The sequence below is a fragment of the Caenorhabditis remanei genome, chromosome IV (assembly GCF_010183535.1).
Source record: "Caenorhabditis remanei strain PX506 chromosome IV, whole genome shotgun sequence".
Taxonomy (NCBI): Eukaryota; Metazoa; Nematoda; class Chromadorea; order Rhabditida; family Rhabditidae; genus Caenorhabditis; species Caenorhabditis remanei.
Genome location: NC_071331.1, coordinates 16012869 through 16034007, shown reverse-complemented (window position 1 = coordinate 16034007; position 21139 = coordinate 16012869). Strand labels below are relative to the sequence as shown.

The 21139-nt window shown below is 38.3% G+C and overlaps 3 protein-coding genes across 3 annotated transcripts; 2 read left to right on the top strand and 1 right to left on the bottom strand.

Moving 5' to 3' along the window:
* Positions 1–1786: 1786 nt before the first annotated feature.
* Positions 1787–16529, bottom strand: GCK72_014453 (uncharacterized protein; the record flags this gene model as incomplete). The annotated part of the gene is made up of 18 exons (XM_053730292.1): positions 1787–2057; positions 2261–2637; positions 2686–2758; positions 3226–3420; positions 3615–3786; positions 3832–4060; positions 5201–5454; positions 5502–5662; positions 5757–5863; positions 13529–13679; positions 14520–14606; positions 14703–14933; positions 15372–15524; positions 15852–15928; positions 15978–16062; positions 16111–16209; positions 16289–16401; positions 16449–16529. The coding sequence occupies 18 exons, from the start codon at positions 16527–16529 to the stop codon at positions 1787–1789; spliced, it is 2916 nt and encodes a 971-aa protein (XP_053585064.1).
* On the top strand, positions 4173–5177 carry GCK72_014455 (uncharacterized protein; the record flags this gene model as incomplete). The annotated part of the gene is made up of 5 exons (XM_053730294.1): positions 4173–4198; positions 4244–4363; positions 4407–4734; positions 4778–4874; positions 4918–5177. The coding sequence occupies 5 exons, from the start codon at positions 4173–4175 to the stop codon at positions 5175–5177; spliced, it is 831 nt and encodes a 276-aa protein (XP_053585066.1).
* On the top strand, positions 11809–12250 carry GCK72_014454 (uncharacterized protein; the record flags this gene model as incomplete). Its single annotated transcript, XM_053730293.1, has 2 exons — positions 11809–11979; positions 12023–12250. The coding sequence occupies 2 exons, from the start codon at positions 11809–11811 to the stop codon at positions 12248–12250; spliced, it is 399 nt and encodes a 132-aa protein (XP_053585065.1).
* Positions 16530–21139: the final 4610 nt, after the last annotated feature.

Genomic DNA, 21139 nt, shown 5'->3' with positions numbered 1-21139 from the left:
TTCGTCATCTACGAGAGGGTGAGAAAGATCGAAAAAAACGTGGAAAACGCACAAAATAAAGCAAATTTTTTGAAATAAAGCCTTCGCAGAGATGAAGAGATACGAGATAGAGAAGGAGACAATTTGAGAGATTGAGAAGGGCGGGCAAGCAAACGGCAGATGGCACCGGATTTTTCCGTAATTGTTGGTTCGAATGAATAGAATAGCACTGAGAGCACTTTGTTTACGTGATACATTAAATCCTTATAAGATTCTTCTTTGCGCGTTAGAGTGTAAATCGATTGTTTGCTCGACGGAAAAATAGTCACGAGTGAAATCCTACAAGTATTCCAAAACAAAATTGCGAGTATTTTTTGAAATTGCGAAAGGAATTTCGTGAAAATAGATACTCGATGACGAATGTGTTGTTGCAGTTGAAAATAGCTATTTAAATATAACAGAATCAAAAGTAAGTTTCTAAAATTACAACGAAAATGATGAGCACATACGAGTAAAAGGGAATACAGTTTCAGAGCTGTATAAACTTTTTACAAAATCAATAAAGAATACGAGGAAGAGACTCAACAAATGTGTTGCCTGCAAAAAATTTGAAAATCGGTAAAATGTGCAAACACCATGACACACAAATGCAGAAATAGTAAAAAACAGTAACCAAATAATAACTTACTGTATTCTATTCTTTGAAAATGAAACTCATGAATTAACTCATTAGAAATGTTTTAAAAAATTCGAACAGAACCGAAACTAGTACTAGTTTTCCAAATTGTTCAAGCGTTTATGCAAAATTTACTTGCATCACGGAAGAGATAAATAAATCAATACGATGTTTCGTGGTGGCACCTTAACGTAAAAGAAAATATGGCTAGTGCTTGAAGACAGCTGATTTTTGAATGAAAATGGGAAGGTGGACGTCTTTTTTCGGAAAGACAATCCAAAGAGACTGGGAAAAGACAATGTGTTTTTCGGCGCCTCGCGCGCGCGGTGAAAGACGGGCAAACGGAATGAAGGCGCTGATCCGATCTGCCGATTTCGGAAGATAACGTGGAATTCTCCTACGACATCGAGTTTCAGATTGCTTGTTTCTCATGCTAATGACCATGAAAACCTCACCGAAAAGATACCTAGATAGAAAAGGGCATTCGCTTACGTCCACATTCCTTTTTCGCGCCTTCAATATTATTTTCACCGAAAACTAAACGAATTTAGAAGACTTGGGTATGTCTGCGACTTTAGTGAAAACACAACAAAAGAATGCGTCAATCTGAAAGTAACCAATAAAACCGAAACGGGTTCATGGGGTTTGCTAACTGCCGTTCAGGTATCTTGTAAGGAACCTCAACGAATAAGAATATACTCCAAATATGTATGCCCAAAATAATAATACACTTCATTAGACTTTAGAAGTTCACAAGGGAAACATTCACAGAAATAAATACTCGCTCAATATGGTTCAAGAACTGAAATGATATTCTCTTATTATAAGAGACGAAAAAATGAAAACTAAAATCGTGTGAGAGGGATTTGAACTGACCCGTCGTAGCTCATTGATAAACGAAAAAGTGGGCATAAGTGAAACGGAATTATCACATTTGGAGAGTAGGAAAATGATGAGCAAAATAATAAAAATTCCGAAGAGAATAGAATGAATGAACACACCGGATATTGAAATTCACAGAGAATGAGGACACATGACCATAGAATTCGGGTAAGATGAGATGGAATTTTTAAAGTTGACAACGGTACATAGAACAAAGTAACATACAAACAAATCAATTTATTTTCTATTCTAAACGATCGTCGCTGTCTTCGGCTGTTGCGACGGATTGGAACGTGGCTGTGACTGATGTTGTTGTTGTTTGTAGTATGACAACAGTGCTTCCATTTGAGGATTAGTCGACAGTTTTCCATTTGGTGGAGCAATTCCGTTCGACTGTGGAGATTGCATTCCTAAAGGTGAAGGTGTGTACGGCGGCAGAGATCCACGTGGCAAATGTGTGACACGGGCCACAGGGGGAGGTGGTTGAAATCGTGGAAGTTCAGATGACGAGTATGGCTTTCTGTAAAATTACATTCTTTCAACATTCTGACTGGTCATATGTGTCAATGCCCTCTCTTTCTAACAGTTATCTTCAATCAAATTAACAATTCATCTTCGTCAAATCGTTTGATGAAAGGGATAAATTTTCTTTCTTCTTATCATCTTGTTTACACTTCTGATTAGAAAGATACAAACTGTATCGAAAAAATCAAAAACACTAACCCAGATAATATTACGGTAGCTGCTGGCGTAGCAACAGGGAACGTTGTGATTCGAGTGGTTACATTCTGTCGAATGATATCATCAGAGCATCCACTTGACATCCTTCCTCCGTTGGTTTTCGCATATCGACGATCCAAACTTGCCGTTGCGAATCCAGCTTGACACGAAATAGAAGAAGTCAATCGACGTACATTTACCAGATGTCCAGGGAGATCCATAGTGGGAGTTGAATCTTCTTCATCTTCATAATCGTAATCTCTGAATTTCTGGGCTGCATCGTTCAATGGAACTGAATACGTTGATGTTCTTCCGTTTGCACCATTATCTGTACTTATCGAATGAGCTGATTGAGCGCGTTTTCGTTGAGTGTGTTCATCCTGAAATAGAATTTCATTTTATTTCAATTTCAGAGGTTGGTTACTTACCTGGATCGTTGGATAATGTGCTTGCCGATAACTGCTTCGATATGAAGTGGAGCGGTATCCGACGTTTTCGTAACTGCAAAATAACACATTATTAGCTGTAACTCAAACAAAATATGTGCTACGTGGATAGGACAATAGAAACTGCTCAAAAACATACATTAGAGTGGCTAGAAATAAAAGGAATCTTCATTTTTACAAAAATTTCATGGTTGTTCAGTGAGCAATTTCTGTATACTTGTTAACTAGTTTTTGGTGATTTTCGGCTGTATTTTTTCAATAGCAGGCCATAAAGAAAATCAACAAATAATAAACACCAATCAGAATTAGTGCAGAAGCGGAGGGTGAAATAAATTTATTAGATTATTATCTAGATCTGCATGCCTAGAAACAAAGAAGTGGAATATTTTATGCAATAAGCTGACAACATTTAATGTTCAATAGTTTGTTCTGATCTTTTTCAGAACAGGATAGTATTCGGTTAAGACACGACATCCGTTATCTCTGACATGTGACAGAGTGTGCAAGGAGGTGGTTACTAACAGTGGATTTGTTGAAGGAACATCACACATCATTGGATTATCGAGCTGATCTTCGAATGGTGTTGTCTGTTGTTGTTGTGATTTCCGAGAAGTTGGGCGTGGTGGCAGTCCAAGACCCATTGAATCAGATCCAGAACTCGTTGATGAGGAAGATACTCCGGAATACCGCTGAGACAGGGAATGACGAGAAATCGCACTGGAAAAGGGAGAATATTAGATATGGGATTTCGGGATAAGAGTGAGAGAAGTAAAAAGGTTGAATTGGGAATTGAATCGAGGGTAATCACACTTCGGGACTTTTATTAAAAATTCTGAAAGCAAATCGTCCTAAACCATATCTACGAAACAGTCTTCACTGACCCAATTTATTAATGAAAAATCGTGACATACCTTGGAGCTCTCCTCGACACTCTATCTTCAACATTTTCATCAAACTCGTCTTTCTCATCGCCCATATCATTTCTCGACAAATCTGGAACAGATCCACGTGGTGTTGTCGGACAACTCTTCGTCATTGCCATTGTCAGCAGAGCTCCACTTGAATTAGAAGCTGACCATGAATCTGAAAAAATAAATGATTTAAGACTTCTACGACATTTCAACTTACTACTACTATCACTTGTGAGGCTACTGATATCCGGTTTGCTTGCTGAATGTCTCATTTGTTGGAGGCCTTGCTCGAGTCGATTTAGTCTTAATCTCGCCGCTTGTAGATCTTTTTGTCTCTTCTTTCGTACTGATTTGTTTGTATTTTTATCTGTTGCTAATCTAGATGCTGCTGCCACAATCCTTCGATGCAATTCAACGTCTGTTTCCAATTGACTCATTTTGTCCGCCTGAAATACGTGAACTTAAGAACCTCACAATGTACTAAAGCTGTACTATTTCATGAGTTCACTTCTCAAGAAGCTTTTGTATTTCGTTTTATTCGAAACTTTCCAAGAAATAATGACTTCTACAGTCAAACGTGTTGAGTAAGTATGGGAAATGAAAACGGAGATCTTCAGACCTTGTTCCAGAGAGAAAGAACAGCCCAAATCGATCGGAGCAATCATTTGGACGGAATGTGAGAAGATCATGCTTCGAGTCTTCGATACAAGACCACTTCCACCTAATTTCCCTCGGAATCTTCTCATGGAGTATGGTAGTTCCCATTTTCCTACAGTAATTATGCAATCTCAGACTCTATGTGGCTCGCACGATTCTTTTCGCCTCTTTTACGTTGGGGATTCGTGCAGGAGGCTTATCATTCCTTCACTATCCGTTCCGTGAAGTTTTCGGTCGTTTCATTGTTTTCATGTTCACTTACTTGTTTCTACCACTAGTTGGTGCTAATATTGCAGTTCTTTTCAAGAAGGAAAAACTGACAATTTATGAATATCGAGTGACAATGATTGTTTGGGCGTTCTTGTGTGGAATGTTTTCAATGATTACTAACATTCACTACTCACTTGCTGATTATGGACCGCCCAACTATTTCATGCCTGTCATTGTTGGACTAACTGCTCATGTGGGCTTAAAAAAATTATATCGAAAGTGACAAAACTTTTCAGGTCATTGGAAACAGTTTCGACGACAATAGAAAAGTTTTGGTAGGAATAAGTGTTGGAAGTGCTGCCCTCGTGTCGTTGAGTATGCTTCTGATGACTGGTTGGTTGAAGGAAACGTTACTAGAAAAAACTCAATTTTTCAGACGGAATCTCATTCGGATCATTCTTCTCATTGTTCTTGTGTAGTGTCAATGCTATTGTGGCTCTTCAATGTATGCTCTACGATCTGATCGAAGATGGACCAGGTGCCAATTCTAACTCTTCTTTTACACACGTCGTGGGAGTCATTATCATTATGCTCAACTTCCTGATCGTGGTTCGTCTTACTGGCACCTACATTGAAGACCCAAACACTAACGATGTGGCAAGAGCGAATCCACTTTACGCAGCTCTTTCAGCATGATTTTTGATAAATAAAGTACTTACCTTATCTGCTTTAATAAGCTCATCTGGAATCGAATAAGCCGTTCCGACGCGTCGTTTCAATCGAGGAAAATCGTCTCCCGGAAGAACAACGTCGTTTATTTCGACAGGCATTTCGCCTGTTATGTCTCCTTCTTCAACGCAAACAGCTTTCAGTTCCTGCATCTTCTGACGCAGCCTGGCTTCTAAATCCGCTTTTCGTGCTTTCAAAACTTCACACCTTTCCAGATCTCTTTGAAACTCTTCGACGGATTTATCTAGAAAAATATACATGAAAAATTTGAACTCAGGGGAGAGTTCTTACTATGAAGTGTCTCATTCATATCTTGAGCATCCGAGGGAACTTCAGAAGTTTGCGTTGATATTGGCTTGTTAGATGACAACACAGGTGGAAGACTTGACGTACTTCCGTCGCCAATTTTCGCCGACGGCATTGTGCCGATCGACGAGTTGGAGTGTAGGGAGCTGAAATTTTCATTAAATTAATATGTGTTGTAATTTGGATAATTCTCATTGAAAAACCTTTTCTTACGAATGTTCGGAAAAAAGAAAATCTTACCTCAATGAAGGCAAACTGGATCCTAACGAGCTGGTGCTGGTGAGTCGATTCAGCTTTTCAGTAAGCTCTTGATGATCGACGACAGCGTTCCGTGAATGATGTGTTTTCTGTAGAGAATATGCTTCAATTAGTAGTTCGAGAATACTTTGTTTAAAAGCATGAATTCGCATAGACATATTTGCTTCACTCGCTAATGACAGAAAGGTGGACGGCACGTGTTGTGGTAGGTGGTGGGCGGAGCTAAGGTGGCATTAAATACCAAAAAGCTTGAGAAAGGGTAGAGATGGGCGTGGCTTAAAGGAGAAAGGAGGGAAAGGAGGTAACTGGTAGAAAAAATAAATGACCATTGAAGAAATGTTGGCTTTTTCCATAATAATGAGTGTTGGTAAACGAAGAAGTAATAGAAATCAGTTGATGGAATAATTGGAGGCCAAAAGAATAAAAGAGAAAAAGAAGGAAAAGAGAGACACACAAAGTAAATGAATTATCATGTTTGTTTGCACTTTATACTGTTTATCGAAATGAGAAAAGTGTTCGACTGTTGACTACAACTGTACGTTCCTTCAAGTGACAGTAGTTTGAGAAACAGACTTTTCTCATTCAAATTCAGCGGCAGACACAAAGGTGGCCCTGGTACCTCCCGAAACAAAACATTCCGCCGTAGATCACAATAACATTCGTTTTCCACATAGTTCAAATATGATTTCTCTTATTTCTTCTCGTCTATTTCTTGTAATAATTTGCGATGACATCTAAAGCTGTAGAAATGATTGGAGGGGATTAACGAGATGAGCTCTAGCGTGCCGTGTCTTTTCTGTGTGTACTGTGGCGACAGGTGTGAGTGTCTCTACGAAAAGAGTGCCTATATTCAAATTATGAAAGAGCTTACGGGCAGATGAGTGCCGGGAAGAACAGGAAAAGAACTGCTGGCAGGTGGTAGCATCACAGATTTAGCGCAAGCCATGACATGGTTAATAAAATAAACAGAAGCCATAATAGTTTGTCTATGTGGGTGAGAACAAGAGGAAACGATGATGTGATAATGAACAAAAAAGAAAAATAAAACGAGAACTGATAGATTTGATTGAATTAAAAGAGGAATGACCTCCGTGATCATTTCAAAGTCATGCCTACCACACCCAAATACCTGTGGTTTTCGTTAATTGCCTCTGTCCAGAAAAACAGCTCAGTGACATGACGATTAACAGGGAAAGACAGGTCATCATGTAACAGGTGGCGCTAAGTCAACGTTTAGGTATAGTCGAGAAGAAGCTGTTCGGTGGTTCTCATGATTGAGTAGAGTTGCGTAAATTGAAGAGCGTCGAGTATCTCAGATTATTGAATCGAACGGTCAAATGAGGGCTAATAAGGGATCAGACGGTGAAGCTGTTTTCACACGCAATCACCCTATTCTCATCCTAAATACCCCCATAATTAGCATAAACAAGAATAATGAGAAAAGAATTGCGTCGACTAGTGTTCACAGATTGTGTGTCAGCCTTAGAATCTTTCGAACATGGTTTAGTAGTATGATAGCTTTTTCGGGTCGTAAACTCAAAGCGGGCGACCGTAAACCACCAAAGGCACCGGCAGTCATTTGATACTAGTCTATGCGACAGATGAACGAGGGAACGTTAGCCCGGGTGGCCATATTGCATTCCCGTGCAGCGTGACAATAAAATATGCGTTTCTCGAATGATGTAAACCCCAAGACAAAGAGATCCACTAAATTCATAGGAACATCTAATGGCGGTCAGATGTTGGAAAGAATATCGAAATATCTGGTTGACGTATCACGCATCGATATTATGTTTGAGGGAACGAGACAAAACAAGAGACATAGATAGAACACACATTTTGAATCCCATCAATGTTGTGCAGACACTGATCATTCGAAGAAAAAACGCATAAAACTCAAGAAACTCAAATTTTAGAAAATAGTAGAATATTTGTGGTTTTGCTCTAGAAGACGACGAAGAAGAAATAGAGAAACATAGAAAATTCAAGAATGAAAACAGAGGATACGATAACTGTCTGAGACTTCAGAATAGCAGTTTCAGATAATTTGAATCCTATTTGCTTGTGGTTGGGAAGTCCAGAAAGGTATATACGTAATGTTTGTTTTGAGCTCATGAACGCCTTCTTCTCTTCCTTCGGTCTCGTCTCAGAATCTCATTTCACATACCGATTCTCGACGACAAAAACGTGTTGACTACGTCCATCGTTTTGTCGTCGCTAACACTATGTTCGTACTCGTCACTTCCCATGGGAGTCACGAAACTCGCAGTGGACACTAACTGCCATGGAGCGTCCTGGCTTTTTTGGGAGAGGAAAAAGGAAGAAAAAGTAACTGCTCGCCGGAAAAAGAAACGGGTTTGAAAATGAAATGAGCGGACCAAAGATTGAGAAAGACAAGAGGAATATGAAGAAATGCATGTATAATATGACTTGAATAGAATGGAACGGAAGAGGGAAACGAGAGAGAGAGAAAAGGACGGTAGATAGCAATCTGAATGGTTTGATATGACATCTCTCGTCAAGAAAAGTCAGCTTATTGTTTTCGATTTTAGAGTACGCGAGAAATGGGATGCGCGAATGAAATGAGGGCGCTTGGCACTCTTCGGTAACTTGATATCGATGTACTTGTGACTCGATTATACACTTTGTTCCAGTCTAACGGAATAATAGAAAGATCAAGAGAATTAAAATTCATCGAAACAACGGTAAGCATTTTCAGAACCATAAATACCCTTCTTTGCTGATGTAAGATACTTATAAGTGAGAAAAAACGAACATATGCGGGCAGAAAACGCCGAGGGGGAGTGAGATTGTCAAGAGGAAAATTGAATTTCAAGAGGCGCATTTCAGAAAAGTTATGAGGAATGAGGAGCACCAACAAAAAACATATTCAGAAGATGGGAATACACATTTTCGACCGAAAAATATAGAAACAGAATTTAGGGAACGAAGAAAAAGTAATGGTTTAGTTGGGATTCCGAAGAGAGAAAAAGAAAAAAGAAGAAGAGAACAAGCCAGGGGGGTAAGAGCGTTAATGTCATTTCCGGACTGGACGGAATTCGGAAAAGAGAAAAGTGAAGAAGGACCACTAGAACCACCTACTTTTGTCCGATTATAGTACTATTCGGAGAGGAATAATAAATATTGAAATGGGTTTACTACTGCATCTTTCTCCGAAATCTTCTATGTGTTTACTTGGGTTTAGCGCAGTGTCTCACAGTGTTGTGTACCGTATTATTCAAGAAAGTCAAGAGGGGTGCAGTTGAATGATGATGGCTCACTTTCTTTCCGATCAACTAGGATATACTATAATGTACTAGATGAGAAAACAAGAAAGTGAAATGAGAGATTTAATTAATTAGAGAAAATTAGAAGAAGGAGAATTCGGAAACGACATGAGAAAGTGCGTGGATCTACCGCCGATTAGCTGATAATTTACATGTGGCCCGGTGAATCGGATCAGTGAAGGACGCTGCAATAACGAAAAACCAGATTGCAACAGTGTGAAATTCGGAAGGAAATATACAAAGAGAGATAGAGAAATTGTAGACGAAATCCTTTATGAATTGGGGTGCGAAAAGACGTCGGACGGTTGGATGAGTGATGCTTCTCGTCAAGCGTAAAACCACCAACGACAGGCTCATCAGAAATTCAAACAAAAAACACATTTCTTGTCGTTTTTCAGCCGTTTCAATATATTTGAGTTTTAGAGAGAGATGAAGGGAGAAAAGAACCAAAAAACTAATAGAATCATGACGGAAAATGAGATCAAATCAATGGTGGAATGAGGCGGACAAATGAGAGTCAGGACATGAAGAATCGAGAGAAAGGAAAAAAGAAGCACACATGTGGATGTAAAGGATGAGATGAAGAAAACACGTGAAGAACAGGAGCCATCAGAGGGAAAAGAGCAAGGTGCACAAGAAAGATAACAGCTCATTTAGAAAGAATGAGGTCATGAAAGAGATCAGTTGGTTGGAACGAAGCAGCTGATAAGTTGAGAAAAATGGCAGATTGAGCATTGGTGTATGGTTCGAATGACAACTGTTTCAATTTCTCAAATAACGAAGAACGTACCTGCAAATATCTATGCCGATAAGCGGGTTTCTGTATAGCTTGCACATCATCGTCCTGGTGCATTGAATGAATGGTAACAAAGACAACTGATGTACCGAATAATAAGCATCCACAGACGCACAGACAAAATTCTTTCTCTCACAGATTCCTTTCGAAATTCACTCCGAGTCTCGCGCACTGTGCGCTCCTCTCAATTTGTTCTGTGTTTACCGCCCTTCTTGTGCACCACCACCACCTTCAGGTAGAGTGAACAGGAAATAGCAACAAGTTGACGATTCGCAGACAATCGAGAACTCGGATACGGGCTGGACAACAAGTAGTAGTGAGGGGAGAAGAATATGATGGTCTTCGAGTTGAAATAGGAACGAATCGGAGACGCAGCAGGGGAGACAGTCGCTGATCCAAGAAAGGAAATTCGCTCGCGCGTACTTTCCGAAGAGGTTAGACGGCCTTGTCTCTTTACATCTACACACCCTTTCCATCATCCTGCAGATCTGACAGTCGTCGCCGGATATAGTCGCTTTCATAAAACACAGCAGCAGCAACACAATTCATAATTGAATCGTCGGGATGCATCGTCGCGCAAACGTTCCATCTCGCCAATTAGCCCCCGTGAGTTTTGCCGGATTCCAACTACTTTGTATTCCTTGATTGTTCCATTGTTCGCCATTTGCCGACTGCCTACCTCTATCTTTTTTAAGGTCATTTCACCCGCTGGGTGCGCCTACGATCTTTTTTTGCCAGAATCTTTTAACCGCAAACATTTCAATGTGATGGATTTATCGCATTATGAGAACCTTGACACTGGGAATTCCACTGGCTAATTCATTTTAGTGAACCAAACATTCAAAAAAGAGTTGGAGTAGACATTTTGTTAAAAATTGTATCTCTTCGTTTACCGTAATTTGTATTCCCGTAGTCTATTTGTCCGTTGGGTGGAAAATGAGACAATCCGCTTAACAACTCTTTCTCCATCCATCTTTTCCGAGAGAGATCAGGAATCGGCCCACGGATGGGTAGAGTACTACGAAAAATTGACAGAAAACAAACGACATGTTTTGATGTTGATGATGGGTCGAGTTTTGAGGTCTCGGATTGCCACCACCATCATCATCCATTTGTTGAATGTGTGTGCTTTTGCGCGATGGATGTGCTCACAACTTGAAGTGGCCAAGCGGCGACACTTTTCGAGTGATTTAAATCGGTCAGGCGCTTAGTAGGAAGGAGAAACGGCACTAGGGCATGAATAAGAAAATATAAATTATGAAGAATTCAGTGAAGTTCAATAGATTAGTCCAAGGTGCTGCAATCTAAAAACAGTAAATTTCAGAAAAAGCCTTCTTGCTGAATGTGAATTTACTGAAAATCAGTATGGTAGATAAGTCTAACAGAAATCTGTGAAATGGATATTGCATTGTCAAAAGAATTGTACAATCTCATTCATCAATCATCTTCAAAAAAAAACTTGACACAAACAGAGTAGTTGTAGATCTTTTTGGAGAAAAGTAAACTATGTCGCAAACAGACAAACTACAAGTAGCCACATGATCAGACACAGTTAGGCGGGAGCTAGATGTCTCTAGACATCTATGTAATCTTATTGCTATTTTCTCGTACAAAAAACGGAATTCGAAATTACAATGTTGGGGATTGGTTGATGACACACACATTCTCTACAATAACACAGGCGCCGACAAAAAAGGCGTCGGGGACTGACTGTTGAACAAATAGAAGCATCGGTGCGTAAAATTTCAAAAAATAGTGTTTATAAATGGGGGAAGGTGGAAGAAATTGAAGCGTCGATTCGAGAGAAATCTAGAAACGTGGCAGCTTTTCATCGTTGGTATTCATATGCAAACGAGATATCCAACAATAGAGGAGGTGGTCAACGAATCATGATGGAAGTCAGTCAAACTCAAAACAATGACTAAATGAGTGACAGATGAGGGAAACAAGAATGAGATCTAAGAGAGCGCCACCACCACCACGCAAAAAAGAGCCCGTTTCCGAGTTTGAGTGTGTAAAATGTCCAGTGACAAGTGCCCCCCGGGCTGCACGAGAGAGTGAGAAAGCACTGGGACCTTGTGGTCATATATTTTTCATCAATCGCTCTGTTCGACCAGAAGCTGTTAGTTTTGTAGTACACTTCAAAACAATGTACAAATATTCAGATGAGGAAGACAAGTGAACTGGTGAACGGACACCGGACACAAATGCAAATTTTTGTGGCCACGATCATCTGTCACAATAGAAACCGAGATAGTGTTGAAGAAGAAGAGACGCAGATGGGCGCGGCTGCTCTCACAGAAACAGTGGCAATTTTGGTGATGACTTCGAAGTATTTCGAAAAACCAAACAAAGTGCAACATGATCAACAAGGATTGGAAGTTACGGAATGAAGAAAAAGACACGAACTATGAGAGGAGAGGTGGGAGAAAAATGAAGAGTGTCTCGTTGATAAAAGCACTAGAGAGAATGTGAAATGTGACTCATCCAAACAAAGCGGAACAACAACAGGCAGACAGTGACGACTATCTACGATTATAGTGAAGACTAGGAAGACAATGAATAGGAAAAATCATTGTATATCACCAGTTCATATGATAGATAGTCACATGATTACGGTAACTTGGTAGAACTAAATTCAGAAATTTTTGATTTTATGAATCATCGAGAATCATAAAACTATTGCTGATACTTTCTGAAATCTGATGCACATTTGTATCATTCAATTGTCTACAGTATTCACACTCTCCTATTTGATGACTCAATCAATTAGATCTCTCTAAATCCGTCAACGCAACATCATCGGTCCACTTCAAACGTCGCTCAACAGTAACCGATTGAGCCGATTGCATAATGTTTTGTTGCACACTAATAAATAAAATAAAGAAGAGATTTTGCAGGAGGGGGATGAAAAACATAGAGTGCTACTGCTCACATCATCAACCTACGACGTCTCCAGGGCAACATGGTGATGGGTTCGTGAAAGCGGGATATGCGAAGAAATGAATGATGACGCGAGGTTGAAAAAGGAGAAAAAAGTAGAAGAGGAGAAGGAAGAAGGGGGGTTGCCCAGACACCAACAGACTCAATTTCCATACGTTTTTTTTTGGAATGTGGAGAGAAAAGAAATGAAAAATGGGAGATATTTGATTAGCAATCTCGTGATAATGTTTCCAGGCAACGGTGAAAAAAAAGTTAGTCGCAGTAATATATGAAGGTGGGAAAACCCAAAAATCATCGAAACTGAAAACGCACAAAACGTCTGAAAAACTGATGCCAACTGACAAGATGAAGAATTGGACGAGAAAATTCGTATCACAAGAAGTAACAACAAATCGCAAGAAAAACAAAACATAAACGAAGCTTAAGTGGAATTTGTTTGTCGTATGGATGACTCAGTTTGTAGAATAAAGAAAAGAGAAAAAGTTTGAAATTTCAAAACTTTGAATTTACATTTCAGATATCTCACTACAAACTAAAAAATAGGACAGGAAAGGTTTCTTTTTCGTATAGCTTCAAGCTACTTTAGCCTTCGAAATACCACCTAGGCTGTCTGGCCACCTTCAAAGACATCATCATCCATGGAAATTTGTCACGCTTTCTGCGCAATAAAAAGAACGAGTAAGTAGCCAGAGAAAGAATTGAGAAGAAAAACCGAAAATGAAAATCACCTTTTTCAGCTCTTTTCGTTCCAGAAAAAAACGATGTTGTGCAATAGCTGACATCCAAACTGTCCGACAAACAAGGGGAGTTGCGCATGTAAATGGAAACAGAAGTACACGTGGTTGTTGGTTATTTGAACGACGGCGACCACACGATACTCTGAAAATTATAATGAACTTATTTTTATCTGAAGTATACAATTGTCTAGAATAACTACTCAAAAATACTTTTTGGAGTTTTCAAAAATCTGAAATTCTGATTATCATAAAAGTTATAGTAATATTTTGGGGCTTTCATCAATAATATAATTTTTGTAGTCTCATATACTGATACTGTCCGATTGGTTGATCTGATCATTGCTCGTTGACAAACGGCTGCCAATTACTTTATTTGTTTTTTGTTCGAGTCTGTCACCTAGTTGAAAGTTGAAACGCTGGATAGCAGAACTCAAAAAAAAGACTTTGTATACAGAAGACAACCGAGATACTCGCTGTTTTTCAATGAGCGCCTTTCATTTCTCGTCAGAAAATGGACGTTGCGCACCAATTTGAATCGTATTTCATGTCGAAACAAGCGCCCACAAATGACCATACAAACAGTGTCTCATTAATTATTTATTCGCGCCAGTCCGCTCGTTTCCATGTATTTTCTGTCACATCTCATTTGAGCCGCTTTGATCATTTTTCGAATTGGCACACAAATGACAAACGACTCTCACTCTATTTAGGTAAACGTCTACAATTCAAAAGCGAATGCTTCGCTAGGTGACCTGTTACGAAGTTCATCAATGGACCTATTGGTTGGGTAATCAAAACAGTCTGCGTATCTATCAATAGTGCATTGTCTCGATGGAAACAGCGGTGTCTTAAAAAAGAAACTTTCCAGTTGACGCAACTTTGCACTACTGTTGCGTGTGCACAATGAGTACATAAAGGTGCAGTCATGGCGATGTTTAGACAAAACATTCAAAAAAAGAAAGGATAATGGGAAGGGACTTACTGGGTAGTCGGGTGGCTGAAGGCTTCCGACAGCTGACGGTCATTGATCAGGATCACATCATCTGCCACGTTCTCGCTACTTTCGGTCCTAAAAACAAAAAGATGAAAAGTGAGAAACCGAATGGAATAATTTGAATTTTGTCTTTCGACAATTTCAAGTTTCTAAATTTTCAAGTCAACTCACTTTTTTGGTTCTCGAATTTCTATTGAAAACTTTTTGTCTCGATAATACAAATTGTCTATGACTCTCCATGGATATGCTAGATACGGAGTAATGAGATTCTGATGACGACTTCTCCGATATATGTAGATTCCTTTGTATCCAATTGATAGAATACATTTGTCGTTGTTTTCATTCAAAGCTTCGTACATACGATAACCATACGATTCACTTTTCTCAGCGAGCTTGATGAAACTGAAAGATTCTTCATGTGAATTCGATCGGCCCGACACGGTCAGTCTGTACGTTAAGTACAAAACGTCAACTCAAGTTTTTCGAATAGTTTTTTGAATAACTGAAAAAATCCGAATTTTCAACGTTTCGATTTTTGATATAATAACTTTATTCCTATTATCAGAAATTTAAAATCTATGGAAGCACCAAAAAGATTAGTTTTAGTAATAACTGTTTTAACAGGGAAAAAGAAAAAACCGGGCCGAAATGTGAAAAGTTTGATTTCTGTACCATAATATGTAGATTTCTTACGATTTCTCTCTTTTCTTAAGAATAATCTGGATTTCATACAGAAACACATAAGACAAAACGATGCAAATCGATGATAATGTGATTTTTCTACTACAAACAAACCCATGTTTACATTGTTGGTATCCGTTACCTTCTGCCAAACCTTACCTTATCATTCCTGTTCCAACAGGTAACCGCCTGTAATATCGAAATTTTTCAAAAACTTTTTTCTCTACATCGCTTTGATCGGTTTTCAGCAGAATATAGGGCGGATGAGACAATGGCATTACTCGAGAAATTGCCTCCGATATTGTGTGTTCTCTGCAAATGACAAAAAATAGGAAGAATCAAACACGAAAAGTCGTCAAGAACAGTTGTAAATTATCAGGTGTGTGGGAGAGAAGAGTGTTAGGCGACCTTCGTGTGATCATGGGAAATGAATTCCGAAGAAACGAGAAGAGGAAATCAAAAGAAATAGAAACAAATCGGAGAAAAGTGGGGTCGAATTGACTTATAATTGGATGAAAACCACACTTTCAAGTGGATTCAGATCTTTCCTTTCTTTTAGTTATTTCTAACAGAAGACCATAGTGAAAAGACAGAAATAGACCGGATCGGTGTGGATGTAAAGGCTGAAGAAGCACTTACTGGCAATCGGGAACGAAGACGGACACCAGAATAGCAACCAGTTCAAAGTAGTCCTCGCTAGCCACAAGCAATTCGTGCTGAAACAATAAGTCAGGTTTGTAATTTGAAAAGAATACGCTTCCTTACTCTCGTCAGCTGATTATGAATGTCGAAAAAGAAAAGTTTGGCGGTTGATGCGCACTGAACCTCGTAAATCGTGTTCACAAAGAATCTGCAAGCATTCATCATTTTCCCGACTTCTTTCTTTCTTTTTACCCACCTGACATGATGCGACAAGGTCAACGTGCCCTTTGGATTTGAAGTTGACGCGACCAGGTCGTATAGAATAACCGAGCCATCAAGCCAGTGAAAGTGATTTCTGTAAATTGGTATGTTTTAATTTTGAGAATAAAACAATGAAGAGATTTCAGTACTATCCCTGGCAGTGAAAAACTCACAAATTATCCGTAAAACCTAAACAAAAATATTGCGAATCAGAAAACGAAAGCTCTAGCTTTTCAGATACCAATCTGAGCACATCTTCAACGGATAATCGAGAGTGTAAAACTATCTGAAAAATGAATAATCATTTTCTCTATCGCATACGAAAAATACTACCTCAATTTGTTGGAAATCGAGCAGTCGAACGATAGCTTTCGGTCGTCTTGAAGCCGAAACTGTCCTGTTCGGGTCTCCCATAAGTTATTTTCGTTTATCGCATTCCAAACAGTGTTTCAGCTTCTGAAAATAAGTAAACTGTAAAGCTCGATAAAATTGTCATGAAAATTCTATCGAAGAGAGCGGATAAACAAACAAAAAATAGTACTTTTTAACCAGGCAGAGCAGGCTCGACGGTTTTTTTGAAAATAACTTATTTTCTTCAAAAAAATCGTACCAGGTTGATCAATAGCTATTTTTATATTGGAATTTTTAATTGTCACCCATTAAAAATAAATATACCGAAAAAATCATGCGAGTTGCAACCGCTCTCGGCCCGGACGGGCCGAAGGCTTTATTGGCTCGTGTAATTTTTTTTGGAAAATTGATCTTATTTTTAATGGACGGAAATTCAAAATTCTTTTCTTTCGAGCTATTAATCAACCTGGAACGATTTTTTGTAAGCAATTATCCAAGAAAAACCATCAGCCTGTCAAGTAAAAATAAATAACACAATTGTGCACAATTGTGTTAAATTACGGTAGTTTCAAAGGCGCACAGACAATTTTTGTTAGTCTAGCGACGATTACGTATTACAATTTTTTTTCGTTTCGATCTGGAAGTCGGAGTCTTAGTTTCAGAGTAAATTCCTTTTTAAAAATTCGCAAAACTTTTGGAAAAAAACCCCGAGAATTTATCAAAACCCAGAAAACCATATTATAGAACAAGAAACGACATTTCAAAGTGGAAATTACGTTTTGAAACGAACGAACATATGAAGAAAAACATGTGTATTTTCAAATTTACGTATTCATAAGCGTAGAAGCAATTAAATCGGAAGAACATATGCTGTGTGGGAAAATGGAAAAATAGTAGACGTGGAGGAATGTTGAAGAAACTATTGAGCATCAGAGAGACATGAAGAAATATATCAATGACATCAGAGATAGTGATCAGAAGATGTAAGGATGGGTTAATACCAGAATGAAGAAGAGTGGAAGACACCGCCTCACTATCTGCAACATCAATCTAAACATGCAACCAAAAGAATCTATGATAGAATACTCTTTTTGACAAAGATGTTATGTCAAAGCAAGGACATCAGAAAACTGACTTCCGGACATGGAAATAATAGAAGAAAGCGTATATTCGACACGCAAATTATTCGCTGGGAAACGTGAAGTAAAAGTGGGGAATAGGTGGTTTTGGTGGATTAAAAAGAGACACAGGCGGCACATAATGACGCATCGCACTCTTCATGACGTAATTACGCGGAAGAACGAAACTTTCGAAAATACATCTGACTGTTGGAAAACGATTTGAAGATGAGAAAAAAAGATCGTACCGAGTTAGAGAAAGTGACAAGTGAGTGGAGAGGATAAGTCACTTAATCTATGACTAAACCCCCTAGAACTTAATACAGTAATCATGAGAACATCGTAGCAATTATTTGAAAAAGTTCGCAGTGTTTTAGATTTATGGTTTCGTAGGAGAGAGGAAAATTTATGAAGAGTCACGTAATATACTTTCTCGTTTAAGCAAGAAATGTCTAAAATCTGTAAATAATTGACATGGTTTGTGATCTTTCGATTCGAAACATCTGGATAGAAATAAGGGAATTTAATTATAAGATTGAGAAGTTATTGACTGTTGGTAATGACATAACATCTGATAAAAAGTGAACACTTTCTTCTAATCCAGTCTTTTCACTTTTTGCATTCATAAAAGAAAAGGGGTTATCAGAGAGAGTGATGGTGCTGTGAAATCGTCACTTTTAACACATAAATAGAATAAATCTGAATGGGACAGCTGATTGCAAATGGAGGATGTAAACTGTAAGAAAAAGAAAAAGGGCGGTCATAAAAAGGCGAGGATAAGAAGATGTATAAATTAGAAGAAGGGTTTTGGTTGAAGATGGGGAAAGGAATAAGAAGGCGTGATGTTTTGATGGTTGACGACGAATCGAATACTAATGAGATCTGAAGTAGAAGACAGTCATTGTGAATGTGTCAAGAGTAAAAAGAAATGAAGAATCAGAAAAAGAAATGGAGTCAAATAACACCTCAGAAGGCGTTGCTATGACGAGAAGAAATGAAAAAAGGAGAGGAGAACGAATTACGCGTCTTTCCTTTTTCTACATTCTTTCCTCTTTTTGGTTGTTGATTTGCTCTCCAGATGATTGGAAATTCGAGAACGGAAAATAATTGAGAAGCGGGAAGAAAGAAAGTGATAATAGAACAAAGAATTCCTGTCTAGCCATTCGAACACTGAAAAAGGTATTTCGAGGAAGGATTAGCTCAGATTTATAGGTCAACTTAGAAAAGTGAACTAGGCAAGGAATTAGATTTGGAAGTTGAAGAATCAGATTTCCATTGTTATGGCAATTCATTGAATTCTAACAAAGCATCAATTACTTTTCAGTCTCAAAAAGTTTACACTCTGTATTGCCACCTTTTCATACATAAAAACTACTCTAAAGTAATCTCTCTCCACTTATCATCTAATGAACTTTAGGCTCTCCAGCAACAGACCAACCTTTTCAAATTACTAATTCAAATCTTAGAACTTTAAGTACTTTTCTCTTTTCCTATTTTTCAAAGTTCACATGAATCTGAAAAAAGTTGTTGCGAAAGTCATAAAAACTCAGGTGAAACGTCATATCAGTCGTCAAGAATAAAAAAAATGGAAAGCAAAAATAAACATTTTGAAATCATGAAAAAAGAAGGAAATAGAAAACGAAAATTTTCCAAATCTAGAATAAACATGATGGTATAAATAAAAGAAAAAAGAAGAGGTGTGTGAAATGTGAAAAAGGAAATAAAAAGAAGACGTGGGCGGTGATTAGCATAATCACAGTGATAACAAATTCCTCATTTTTTGATGGTCAAAGCAAAAAAAGAGGGGAAATGAGAGGGAGAATTGATTGGATTGGTGAAAAGCTAGATTCAAGATTAAAAGTGGAATACGCCACGTCACGGATTTGATTAAACATCTGTTCGTGTGAAATCAGAAACAGAATTTGTGAAGCGAATGTAATTGGGTAATGTTTTAAGATGAGTATTAGAAAGTGATGGAACTTGTGATAATGAGAATGTTCAGATAATGAGTAAGACGTGAATATTATGGACAAAGTCGACAATATACATTTCTTCCAAAAAACGGAGAATCAGCTCTATGGGAATGAAGATGAAAAGAAGAGGAATATGAAGAAATCAAAAAGATATGTATATGGAATATGAATAAGAATCAGTCAATCGAATACATTGACTTGTCCTTTTCAAAACTATACAAGCCGCCAGAATGGGAATCGTTTCGCCTCAACTCACCTCGTTCTTTTTGATGTACCGTTCTTTTCTCACGCCCTTGCCTCGGGACGAAAAAAAGAAAGAGTTTCTATAGAAAAACGAAATAGAGAAATAGGGGAATCTTGTGGTTAGATGTAAAGTGCAAATTGGTGAAACATCGGATGGCTATTCGCATTGTTCAACGACAGGAAGAAGATAAACGAGTTGAAATGTCTGCGTCTCCCTGGGTGACACACTCTCAGAAAGGAGCCGTTGAAACCGGGTGAAGGACAATGCTAATTTATGATAAAGATACAGTTCAAAAGAAAAAAGCCGCCGTTGAACTCGTAAAATAAAGACCGGAATCCGTTCGGAGATGAAATAAATGAAACATTTCGTAACGGTCTGAGTCACAACGGTTATCCGGTTTTCGATGTAAATGTTTCTAATTAGAATAATTAGTTTTAATGTTGGCTACTGGAAGGGGTTAAAGTTTTCGGAGTATCTGACGATTGTGGTGATGACAAAAATTCCTAGAAAAATTGAGTATTATTCTAGAATCTGAATTAGTTTTTTTCTCAACTCAAAATTCAAGATTCCTAACGATTTAATTAGTCAAAAACCAACAACACTTATCTAGATTTATTGTATAGATAACTGAGATAAACAAAACTTTGATTGGCAAAATAAAGAAACGGTTTTTGATATGAAAGCAAGAGAGAAACGGCGCGGAAAAGGTGGTACTTGACGGGAAAAGGGATGAGATCGGGAGTGGAAAAGAATGAAAGATTTACTTAAGAAGACTCAACTGCGGCCTTCGAAATTGAATCGTGCGAACGAACCAAAAGAGGAAAAAGAATAAAAAACGGGGGATGTATTCTCGAAAACACTCATAGCTGGAGAATCATGGTAATAATAAGAAAAGTGAATGAAGAAGCAGTGGAATTTCCGCATAGGTCACTGAACAACACCTACCAATTAAAGTTGGGTAAATGTGGACATGGGAAGGGCGAAAAGAGAGGGACAATGTGTTGAGACGAGTAGTGGTGAAGGGCCTTTTGTCCGGAGGACTTGGAGAACAAGACAAGCACGCACCGGATGATGGACGATCTAGAAACAAGGTCATTTTATGACGTGGATTATTTGGATTGAATAACATGATACATTAGGTGACAAAAGGTAGATCAACTGTTGATTATTAGGAGCTTCCGAATTTCCTAGAGATGGAAGACTTTTTTGAGAAAAAAGTGTTTGGTTCCCAAGAAAAATATGTTTTCTCTTCTTGTAAAACTTTTGGGTTCTGAGAACGGAACGGGTAATAAGAGTAGAATTAGAATTTCAAAGTTTCTAGATTTTCAGAAAATTCGA